Consider the following 13,101-nt stretch of genomic DNA (forward strand, 5'->3'; position numbering starts at 1 on the left):
TATCTCAGTTTTGTAAAATTTAACCTTATGACTGGTTTTGTGGTCCAGGGTCACACACATATATATATATATATATATATATATATATATATATATATATATATATATATATATATATATATATATATATATCGAAACATTCCTCAAGATTTTGTCTATAAAAAGCTCTTGTGAGTAGAATTAATTTCTTACACATATCATCCAACGCCATTTTAGACCTAGTAATGAAAACGCCTTTAAAGTTGTCCGAATGAAGTTCTTAGCAAAGCATATTAATAAGCAAAAATGAAGTTTTGATACATTTAGAGTAGGAAATTTACAAAATATCTTCATGGAACTTGATCCTTACTTAATATCCTAATGATTTTTGGCATGAAAAAAAAAATCAATAATTTTGACCTATACAGTGTATTTTTGGCTATTGCTACAAATATACCTGTGCCACTTAAGACTGCTTTTGTGCAAATTATTATTATTATTATTATTATTATATATATACACTTTTCTTCTTTCTTTTCCCAAATCTCTCCCTCTTAAATGAAATAGTTTGCAGCCAAGCAGGTTACATCCACTACCTACTTGTTCGCAGTTTTGACCTTTGTATTTCTGTGTACAGTAGTATGGATATGCAGTGTCACTGAAGATGAGCCAGGCAGAGCATGGAAATGGGAATGAGGAGTCTTTTCAGCCGTCAGTCATCATGAAAGGTAAGATAATGTTTGTAATGCAAATATAAAGACCCTGCAATCCCTTCAGCTGTGATTAAATCAGAATATAGAGGCTTTTGTATTTTAAATGGTTTCTACTAGATACAAAGTATTATGTGTTCCAATGGGTCAATGGCCAAATACTAAAGTATTGTGAATCTATACCAGTTATCACCCTGATGACAACCTGTAAATTAAAAAAAAATAATCATACATATGATGTTATGTGTGAGGGGTGATATGGTCATCATGTGTTCAGCTGTCATAAACTGATAACTACCATCCTGCATGACATGCTAATAGCTGTTCACACCTATACATAAACACATGAGCTATAAAACACACACACAGGAAACACCCCTATGTGCAAAATAAAGGAGACCACCATCAACTCCAACTGTATGTTTAACTGACTGACTGTTAACAATTGCTTCTGGCTGTGAAAAAAGGAACTAGTTTTCTCGCTGCTTAGGGGATAGGTTATGCATTCATTTCCTTATAGAAAAACACATGTGCACACAGCATAAGTTCAGTGTTATACAATATGTGATTACAGCTTGTAGTAGTTAATCATTCTACAGCTGTTTTGACACTTAGAGATAATAATTTGATGAACTGTATCACTTTCGTCTCATGTGTTACTTGCTTCGGAGAACATGACTAGGCAGTGTTTATTTATCCATTCCATTGATATAAAAATGGTCCTGATGTATGCTAGATCTCTTTTTTAGATTGCAGATGATGCTTTGAATTTCTCTCCTGAGCTTCAAATGGAGCTACAAAGGAAGAGCCGGATAGTTCAGCCGGACGTTCCCTTGGATGGAGGCTATGGCTGGTTCATTGTGCTCTCCACCTTCCTTGTCTTCGGGCTGACATTCGGTGTGATCAAGTCTTTGGTGTGTTCTTTGTAGAAATCCACAACTACTTCGCAAGTACAGCAACTGCAAGCTCATGGATCACATCTATCGCTTTGGCAACTATACATTTTGGGGGTATGTGTGAATTTAAAGTTTTTAGCCAGCAGGGGGCTCCCTCTACTTACAATGTCAATACACACATTTGGTTCACCTCAGTCATGGTATTGAGGGTGGAGAGTGCTGGTTATTCACTCCCCCCACCGACAATCCCTGCCGGACCTGAGACTCGAACCCGCAACCTTTGGGTTACAACTCTCTAACCATTAGGCCACGGCTGCCCCACAATGTGGGGCATTCATTAATGTCATACATGGACATTCATTGACTGAAATTTATTTGTTCGTAAATGTATAAATGAAAATGTGACTTGGTATACTTAAAAAATGTTTTTTAGTAAGAGAAAAAAATTAACATATGTGACCCTGGACCACAAAACCAGTCATAAGGTTAAATTTGACAAACTGAGAAGCTCAATAGATAAGCTTTCTATTGATGTATGTTTTGTTAGATTAGGACGATATTTGGCCGAGATCCATCTATTTGAAAATCTGGAATCTGAGGGTTCAAAAAAATCAAAATATTGAGAAATCACCTTTAAAGTTGTCCAAATGAAGTTCTTAACAATGCATATTACTAATCAAAAATTACATTTTGATATATTTACAGTAGGAATTTGACAAATTCATGGAACATGATCTTTACTTAATTTCCTAATGATTTTTGGCATAAAAGAAAAACAATAATTTGACCCATACCATGTATTTTTTGCTATTGCTACAAACATACCCCAGCGACTTAAGACTGGTTTGTGGTCCAGGGCCACATATATTTGTTATAATTAAAAATTTATTTACATTAAATAAATACGTAAATAATACTTAATACATATTTAAATTATTAAATAATATTAAATATAATATATTATAATAATTAAAATCAATATAATCAATATGTAATATTATAATTTATTTAACTTTTTTTAAATTAACAATAAGAAGTTTTAAGTATTATGTAAGTTTTTATATTATAAATGTAAGTATTAATTGCACTATAAGAACTCTTATTTATTATTAAGATGCATATTGATACAAAGCAAATTATACATAACATATTATTATATTTGTTTATATACAGTTTTTATTTAAAAATAATTATAGTATTTTATATTAGATATATATATATATATATATATATATATATATATATATATATATATATATATATATATATTTGTTTTATTATTATTTGTCACCGTTGCCAGATCTTATTTATTAATACACATACTAACACACAATTATTGTCATCTTTTAATATTTGTTAGAGGCATACTCATATTCTAGTATATTTATTTTTGTTTAATCACTTTTTCTAAAATATTGAAGTATTATTTGTTAATATCCCCTTTTAATACATTAATAAATTTAAAATATTACAATTTAAACAATTTATAAATATATTTATATACATTTATTATTATTTGTTGTTATTGCCTGATATTATTTATTAATAAGACGCATATTGACATGATCATTGTAATCTTTTCATATTTGTCAATATGCATAAATTTATTTTCTTGTTTATTAATAATTTTTGAAATATTTAAATATTATTTGTTAATATCTTTTTTAATCTACAATAAAATATAATAAAATTCATAAATATAATATGTTTAAAATAATAAATATAATACATTTTATACATTTAAAAGATTACATTTTATAAGTTATAACATTTATGTGATATATTTTTTTCTCTCTCCATATATAAATGTATAATTATTCGCCTTCATTGCCTGATATTATTTATTTATTACATCTGTTCTTGTATAATTATTTTCTTATTTATTAATCATTTTCTTTTTTTAATCTATTTGCACTAATGTTATTTTGCACAATTTTAATACAAAATCTAAGCTGTAAACACTTTAGCTATAAATGAAGGTCTGGTAAAAATGATTATCACATTTGATGTGAGGAATATTTCTTAGTTTATATTAATCGTTTAACCTAATATTATTTTCCACAATTTTCACACAAAATCTAAGCTGCAAACAAGATGTGATTTGCGAAAAACTTGTTGTTGCACTTGAAAACTCTATGTCACACTTGATCTTCTGTTGTCTGATCTTATTTGTGATTAAGATGCATGCCAACACACAATCTCGCCTTAATCTTGTAATATTTGTTAGAGACACGCTCATGTTCTCTGGCACCATCAGACTTTTAAACATTATGCGGCTAAAATAAATCTAACAGAGCAGGGGACTGAGAGTTTTGTTCTACCATTTCTCTGTTTCTCAGTATGATAGCATTACTGGGTCTGACAGAGCACTTGGTTCCTGGGGGTACAGTATGTCATGACTATGTGCTTTGTGTTTGTCTGTGATTCAGCCCCCATAGGCTCTGTGTTAAGCGCGTACTTCGGCCATCGGCCAGTGGTCATGGCAGGAGGTCTGCTGAGCAGCATTGGGATGGTGGCTGGGTCATATGCCCAGGATCTGCTACAGCTGTACATCACTGTGGGGTTTCTTACAGGTAAGAGCGCAGCCAGCAGAGGTGCATATGGCTGTGCTTGCGTGCTCATGCACACACATTCACGCTTACAGTGTTTCAATGTGGATTCACAACTTGAAAAGGTCATTAGCCATTTATAGAAATCTTATTCATGAACCACTCAAATTTAGGAACACAGCAGCGAATATGATGAAACAGGAAAATGGTAGGGAGAAAAAGAAAGAAAGACATTTTACCCAATTTATTTAGTTCATTATAACTATTGGTGCATTTAGTCAAACTATTCATTTTTACTATATTACTTGTTAGTTACTTAAAGGATTAGTTCACTTATAGAACAAAAATTGACAGATAATGTACTCACCCCCTTGTCATCCAAAATGTTCATGTCTTTCTTTCTTCAGTCGTAATGAAATTATGTTTTTTGAGGAAAACATTCCAGGAATGTTCTCCATATAGTGGACTTCTATGGTGCCTGCGAGTTTGACCTTCCAAAATGCAGTTTAAATGCAGCTTTAAAGGGCTCTAAACTAGATATGAATGGTCTTATCTAGCGAAACAATCTGTTATTTTCTGAAAAAAAAAAGTATTATTAATTTTATTATTTTACTATTATCTGTTAGTTTTACTTTTTGAATCTTTTTGCACTGATGTTATTTTCCATAAAATCTAAGCAAACACTAAACACTAAAAATGTACTGATTTTGTCTGATCAATAAAGAATACTAATGGAAAGAAAGAAGGAAATAAAGAAAGAAAAAGGAGGAAAGAAAGAAAGGGAAAAATTACCTATTTTATTTTGTTCATTATAACTATTGGCACATTTAATTAAATTATTCATTTTTACTATATCCTTCTTAATTACTTGTTATTTAATGTAGTCTTAGTATTTATAATACTTAGTATTATTTTTAATTTATTTTACTAATTAGTTATTTTTCTTTATTTTTGTTTTGCAATTTTATTTTATATTTCTATTATATTTTTTATTTTTAAAAAGCATTTTATTTGTATTATTTATTTTCATATTTTTATATCTATATATTATTTTATCTGTTCATTTTACCTCTTAATCTTAGTCTTGACTTATTTTTTAATTTATTTTACTATTTCGTTATTTTGCTTAATTTTTGTTTTGCAATTTTATTTTATATTCAAGAATTTTTATTTTATTTGTAATATTTATTTTTGTATTTATTTATCTATATACTATTGTTTTACTATTATCTGTTAATTCTACTTCTTTAATCTTTTTGCGCTGATGTTATTTTGCACGAAATCTAAGCCACAAATCCTAAAAATTCACAGATTTTGTCAGACCAATAAAGCACACTAAAGAAAGAAAGAAAGAAAGAAAGAAAGAAGGAAAGAAAGATATTACACAGCACAACTTTAAACATCTTTTTCAACATTGAAAATGTTTTTTGAGCGCCAAATCAGCATATCAGAATGATTTCTGAAGGATCATGTGACACTGAAGACTAGAGTAATGCCTTCTGAAAATTTAGCTTTGCATCACAAGAATAAATTACATTTTAAAATATAATCAAATATATAACAGTTATTTTAGATTGTAATAATATTTCACAATATTGCTGTTTTTACCATATTTTTGATCAAATAAATGCAGCCTTGGTGAGAATAAGAGACATCTTTTAAAAACAAAAAATCATACCAACCTGAAACTTTTGAATCATGGTTACAGCAGCAGCACAAGTTACAGGTTAAGTTCAATGACAGCAGTTTTGCATGGCTTGAGCATTGCTAATGAGGGGAAAGGGGGACTAAATACAAGAGGCCCAGAGGCATTGCGGGACCCTTAACGATCTGGCCTACAAGGGCCCACTCGATTTCTACATAAGGGAAAACCTTGTGAAGCTACTGGCAATCCAGTGTTTTGCAATTAAAGTGTATTCGGACATTCAGCGTTACTAGACGGTCTACTAGCAATACTGTTGTCCATTTAACCAGTGGCATTTTTACCCTTGAAAGATTAATGACTTGTCAGAGGAACAAATGCTTGCTCAGTGTATATCCACCTGCTTTGCTCTCTGAATGTCCTTTTTGTTTCGTCCTCTGCAGGATTTGGCTACGCCCTGACCTGGACCCCTACTGTCACCATGCTGGGCTGCTACTTTGACAAGCGAAGGCCAGTGGCCAACGCTCTGTCCAGCACAGGAGAGTGCATCCTCACCTTCATCCTCACCCCATCCTTCCAGTTCATGGTGAATCAGTATTCCTGGAGGGGAGCCATGCTGATCTTGGGAGCACTGCAGCTCAACTTATGTTTGTGCGGAGCTCTTCTGAGACCCCTCAATACACAAGTACCTCCTAAAGCACTTGTAGAGGAGAAAGAGCACGAGCTGGAGCTGTTATCTCAACCTCACATAGAGTCTAGAAGTTCAGAAAGGTCAGACTTGAAAAAACTAGATCCACTGAAAGTCAAAATCATTCGTTATGTAGACTACACGCTTATCACTAATGCTCGCTTCATGGTCTACTCGATGTTTGGTATCTTCACTTCTCTCGGTTTCTTCGCTCCAGCTCTCTTTCTGGTACCGTACGCCCGCAGTCAAGGAGTGGAGGAGTACCAGGCGGCTGCTCTTATGTCCATCTCTGCAGTGCTGGATTTGTTAAGCCGGGTGTTTTTCGGATGGGTTGCTAATTTGCGGCTGGTAAAGACTGTCCATCAGCTGATTGTCTCAGTGCTTTTGCTGGGCGTTGTTCTGCTGTTCTGCCCACTAGCGACCACATTCACCCAGCTAGCCCTGTTCAGTGCGGCTTTTGGACTGGTGTACGGAGCGACCGTGGCCATTCATATCACGGTGCTTGCGGAAGTGGTGGGCGTGGAGAGGCTGGGGAGTGCTTTGGGCTTCTTCATGCTCATCCGCTGCAGCAGTGGCCTCCTTGGACCACCTTTGGCAGGTGAGATGTTTAAAAGAAATTTGGTCAATAGACTGTCCTAAGCAGCGGCATCAAAATTATTATATTTGTGATTTATTTATTTTTTTGAGTGTGTTTCTGTGTATTTGTATATTTATTTATTGTGTGTAATTTAATTACAAATATAATATAGTATTCAATTTGAATTCATTTAATATATTATATTTGTGCATAATTACACACTCAACAAATAAATGTGTTTTTGATCCAGTATAAAAAAAACAAGTTAATTATTTTATATATACAGTTGCAATCAAAATTATTCAACCCCTTTGACCTGCAAGACATTTTCCTGCAAAGAACAACATTTTGTGAAAACAATTCAACAAAGGCATCAGTAAACTATTAAAGAAAGTCTATTAATAAACATTTGAGTAGTTCTGAGAACGTAAGTTGATGAATAATGAAAAAAAAAATTTAATTGGCTCTAAACATTTATGTTCAAAATTATTCAACCCCTGAAAGTAAATTAGGTGTAGATTCTTTTATTCTTTAAAACCACCAATAAACACTGCCTGGAAGTGCTTAGATGCTTCTGTCACCTTTCTGCTGCAATCTTGGCCTATTCCTCCCCTGAAAAAGCTTTCAGATCACTGATAATCAGTGGTTTTTACTTTGCCACTGCTTGCTTCAAATTCAACCATGTATTTTCAATGAGAATTACATCTGGAAACTAAACAGGCCACTTAAAAACATTCTATGACTGATTCCTGAACCAAGCGTAAGTAGATTTGAATGTTATACTTTGGGATGATTGTCCTGCAGGAAAGTCCATTGATTATTAGCTTCAGACTTTGCACAAAAGGCATCACAATGTTTGCCAAAATGATCTGATACTTTAATAAATTAGTTGATCTGATCAAACATTTTATGATATTGTGCTTTTTTGTTCAACAGCCTCAAAGATTTTCTGGTTCAACACACTTTAATCTAAGGAATACGACTGCCAGCTGTGTCTTTAGGAACATGTAATGTCTTAGAAATCTTCATGTAGTTTTAGACTTTCTAATATAGCAAACTATTTCTTCTCTATTGATTTTGCGTGAGCTCTGTTGACCATATTTGCTACTCATCTTCAGCACATGCATGGGCTAAGAGTATACTATGTGTAACACCCCAAGCTAATTCCATTTTTAATAAGTTTGTAAAGGCTTAAGACAATTTCCTTACCATAAAAATAACTGTCTTAAAACAGCAATGTTGAATAGGGGTTGAATAATTCTGACATAGCTGTGTTATTAAAAAATCCTATAACTCAAAAACATTACATTATTGACATTATTACTTTTAATTTGCCAGAAAACTGTTGTAGATGCAATTTTATTCCTGGATCTTCAGAAAGAACAAAAATCATTTGTAAAGTACTGCAGTCTCTGGGGGGGGTTGAATAATTTTGATTGCTACTGTATATATATATATATATATATATATATATATATAATTATTATATTTTTTACGCATAATTGCGCACTCAACAAATAAATATGTTTTTGATTCAGTGTAAAAATTTATATTATTTTATATTTATGATTTATTTATTTTGTATATTTGTTGAGTGTGTAATTTAAATAAATCACTAATATATCATATAACTTTTATAATGAAATTTATAAATGTAAAAGATTACAATTTATAAATTCTTACATATATATACACATAAAATACTTTTTAATTAAATAATTTGTCTATTTTAATTATAATATACATTTCTAATTTATTATATTATATTAATTATTATTTGTGTGTAATTACACTCAATAAATACATTTTGCTCCAGTATAAAAACAAGAAATATTTAATATTAGTTATATTATTTTATATTTGTTATTTATTTGTTGAGTATGCCGTTTAAATAAATCACTATTATAATATAATGTAATAATTTTTAAAAACTTATTTGCATATTATATTATATTTGTTATATATATATATATATATGTGTGTGTGTGTGTGTGTAAAATATTTAATTATTTATTTACTTGTGTGTAATTTAATCACAAATGTAATTTATAAATTAAGATTTATATAAATTAAAATGTATTATATTTAATAATATTATATAATAATTATTGCTCCATTCTATAAAACAGTAAATAATTTATATTAGTTATATCATAGTATTTTACATTCATGAGTTATTTGTTCATTTATTTTTTGTTTGTGTGTAATTATGAAGTTTACCACCAGGGCCTGCATAGTTCAATATGCAATATATTACAAATAGCTTGCTGAAGCTACTTTATAGTCTGACATTGTACAGAAACAAGATGTCCTGTTTCATTGCTCTTTATCAGTCATCCTAATGCATACCCTTTCCTCGTCATATTTCTTTGATGAGGTTTCTCATTAATGTCCGACAGGACTTAATTTACAGTAATACTATGTTATCTTCCCATAACGCATTGCCTATCAGAGAAATGCACCCGGCTATTGTGTTAATTTCATGGATTATTGGTCACTGCATAAATGGCTTTTCCTGTTTCGATAGCAGGCCACGCTTTAACTGCCCTCGCCAAATTTAAACCATTTATTTGAGTTCAATGGCTGTAATTTTTCTGTGGCACCTGCTCAGTACAAAGAACACATCACAAACGGTAGTGTGATAATACATCAGCGGAGCTCTACAAAACTAGCCAATAAATCAACAAACAAACAACCGGCCAAGAACAATAATGTATATAATAGCTGTAATTGATTGCTAAACAATAAGCTCTGAAAGGAAACTTCAAATAGATAGTTCTATAATGTTAAAATAATGCCATTTTGCTCTTACCTGAAAGTTTTTATCCCAAGAACATCTGCCAAAACATGGCACAAGTTGGAAGAGTTCTCACCCCAAGCAGCCAAAAACCTCTTCCACGCCAGCAACACTAAATCATCCAGAAAAACGTCATCTGTCCATTTAAAGGCATTGACTGCCAAAACTATGTTCATATCTGTATTAGCAAGACTGATGTCCTTAATATGAATCTCCTGGGTTTTTAGGCCATTAAATAGAGCACAGATTGATGTTTGGGAGGAGAGCAGAGCCTTTATTTTAGGCACTGCAGGTTAAGAGTGTAGTCTGCTGGGCTCCATAAGTGCCGGTGTAATTACACCATAAATTAGCTCTGCAGCAGTTTTTCTCACTGAGTTTTAATCGGGTTGGAAAACTCCTTCACTGTGGCATTATAAAAAACGACTCAAATAATCACTGCGTCACTGACTTCACAGGCGCTCTGTTCCTTGGTGCTTTAATTGATTGATCATTTAAAATAAATGTACGGAGAAATGTGCATTCAGAAAGCAGCTTGGACAGAAAACGTGAGGTGGGAAGATGCACGAACAACTGCAGGCTAATTAGTGGTGCTTGGGCAAGCGTCACTGTTATGCACAAGCAAGCATCCAGAACATCCCATTGCATCCGCATACAAATGCCCTTGCAACCACCAACAAAACACTCTACATAGAAACTCTACATAGTCCACAAGATAAAATAATAGTTGCATTTATAAAAATGACCCTGTTCAAAAGATTCTTAATACTGTGTTGTTACCTGAATGATCCACAGCTGTTTTTTTTTTTATTAGTAATAGTTGTTCATGAGTCCTTTGTTTGTCCTGAACAGTTAAACTGCCTGCTGTCACTGTTAAAAAAATAATTTAAGTCCCACAAATCCTTTTGTTTTTCAGCATTTTTGCGTATTTGAACCTTTTCCAACAATGACTGTATGATTTTGAGATCAATCTTTTCACACTCAGGACAACTGAGGGACTCATGCAACTATTACAAAAGGTTCAAACAGAAGGAAACTCAATGCATTAAGAGACAGGGGTGAAAACTTTTTGAATTTGAAGATCAGGGTAAATTGAACTTATTTTGTCTTCTGGGAAACATAACTATCTTCTGTAGCTTCTGAAGGGCAGTACTAAATTTAAAAACTACGGCAATTTAGGCAAAAGAAGAAAAATGTACACATTTTAATTCTGTTCAAAAGTTTTCACCCCCAGTCTCTTAATGCATGTTTTTCCTTCTGGAGCATTAGTGAGCATTTGAACCTTCAGTAATAGTTGTATATGAGTCCCTCAGTTGTCCTCAGTGTGAAAAGATGGATCTCAAAATCATACAGTCGTTGTTGGAAAGGGTTCAAATCCACAAAAATGCTGAAAAACCAAAGAATTTGTGGGACCTGAAGGATTTTTCTGAAGAACAGCAGGCAGTTTAACTGTTCAGGACAAACAAGGGGACTCATGAACAACTATCACTAAATAAACAACAACAAAAAAGCTGTGGATCATTCAGGTAACAACACAGTATTAAGAATCAAGTGTATGTAAACTTTTGAACAGGGTCATTTTTATAAATTCAACTATTATTTTCTCTTGTGGACTCTTTTTTATGTGAAATATCTTATTCAGTAGGGATGGGACGATAAATCGATTCGTGGATCGATTCTGAGATCTTCTGAATGCATCGCGTTTCTCTTTGGAATCGATTCTGAGCTTGATTTTAACAGCAGATGGAGTTCTAATCTATTTTTTGTCCACACTTTAAAACGCTCACGAAGAGGAGTGCTGAAGAGCACAAAGTCCCTTTAAGGTATTCTATAGTCTTTGAGAGCACTTGACAGTGCCATCTGCTGTTCAAAACTAAGATCAGAATCAATTTAAGATAGAATCGCGATGTGTTTGGAAATCTCAGAATCGAAGCTGGATCATTTCCTGATTCGCGTTGCAATGATTTATCATCCGATATCCGATATCATCCGAATTATTCAGGTCAGAACTAAATAAAAAATAACATGCATTTTGTATGATCCCTCTTATTTTGCTAAAATAATTAACACACCTTGCAGAATCTGCAAAATATGTAAACTTATGACCTCAGCTGTACATCTTGGATGGCCTGACGGGAAGTAAATATTCAGGGAAAAGGTAAAAATTTAACTTGAAGCTTAACTGACAAGTAATATTTTCTACTCTTTCTACAGGAATCTTCATAGACAAAATGAGTGACTACGGCGCTGGTTTTCTGATGGCAGGTGTGGCTTTTCTCATCTCCGCACTATTTTTGCTTGTGTTACAGCAGATGGACAAAAAAGGGACAGAAAAGGAAAAAGACTTGGAGAATGGGAAAGGATGTGAAGATCTGAATCACAGAAATTCCAGTGACAGAAAAAGTTAGTAAGAGGAGGCTATAGCATAAAGTGTCATTTTTCACCGCATAATTAGACATGATATAGGTGTTGACAACATGGCCTCATGCTGCTGACATGCACTGCCTGTCCATTCCTGAAGGAAACACTCTGTCTTAATGACGCTGAGTGAACAGACATTTCCCACCTAAATGAAGCATTTGATGGATTCTGGGAAGTCTTCTTAGCCTTGTAATGATGGCACTGCAAGCAATATTTCATTAGATCTATTGCTCTGGAAAATGGGCACTGCCTTAATGGACTAATGGAAGCTGACTCAGTTTAGCTACAGCCAAAGATGATCACATGCAGTCAAGAACAATACTGCCATATCTTGTGTTTGAGAATAAGTAGTCTAATGTGTAATCTAAAATTACACAAATTGAAATTTGGGTTCAAAACATGATTTTATTCAAAGCTCAAAGGTCTGGATGTCAAATAAGTCTCACGGTTTTAGAAAACATTTAATTTATCGCCCTCTAACGGTGAGAAAATGCAAATGCAGGACGGATGGCAACAGTGAAACCATTCTATTTTACATGGAGCAACTGTCACATCAATCAGTGCAACAAAAAAAGTTACTGAGTGCGCATTTAAGCATGAAAAAGTCATCAAAGTGCATTTTGTTTTGCAAAAAAACATCTTACAATAGCTTTATCTTGGATCTGTGGGAGATGAATGTCTTTCCGAAGGCACAGACTAAAAACACAGGCACATCCTGCTCAAGAAAACCACACGATAGATAGTAGTGTCTATTTCTTTCCTGTTTATGCTGTGTGATGAAACGGTAACCGTTCAAAGCCAAACTGTCTTTATAAGATATCAAAGCATATTTCTCATCACTCGTC

The 13,101-nt window shown here is 32.9% G+C and overlaps 1 protein-coding gene and 1 pseudogene across 1 annotated transcript in view; one reads left to right on the forward strand and one right to left on the reverse strand.

Moving 5' to 3' along the window:
• LOC141345326 (VPS9 domain-containing protein 1-like) overlaps positions 1 to 211 on the reverse strand; it is a 61,684-nt gene extending 61,473 nt beyond the window's left edge. The window contains exon 1 of the mRNA XM_073850190.1: positions 193 to 211. Coding sequence (XP_073706291.1) covers positions 193 to 211 — 19 coding nt within the window. The remainder of the gene's footprint in view (positions 1 to 192) is intronic.
• LOC141345997 (monocarboxylate transporter 2-like) overlaps positions 1 to 12,886 on the forward strand; it is a 13,725-nt pseudogene extending 839 nt beyond the window's left edge.
• Positions 12,887 to 13,101: the final 215 nt, after the last annotated feature.

This window comes from Garra rufa, chromosome 11, assembly GCF_049309525.1.
Source record: "Garra rufa chromosome 11, GarRuf1.0, whole genome shotgun sequence".
Lineage (NCBI taxonomy): Eukaryota > Metazoa > Chordata > Actinopteri > Cypriniformes > Cyprinidae > Garra > Garra rufa.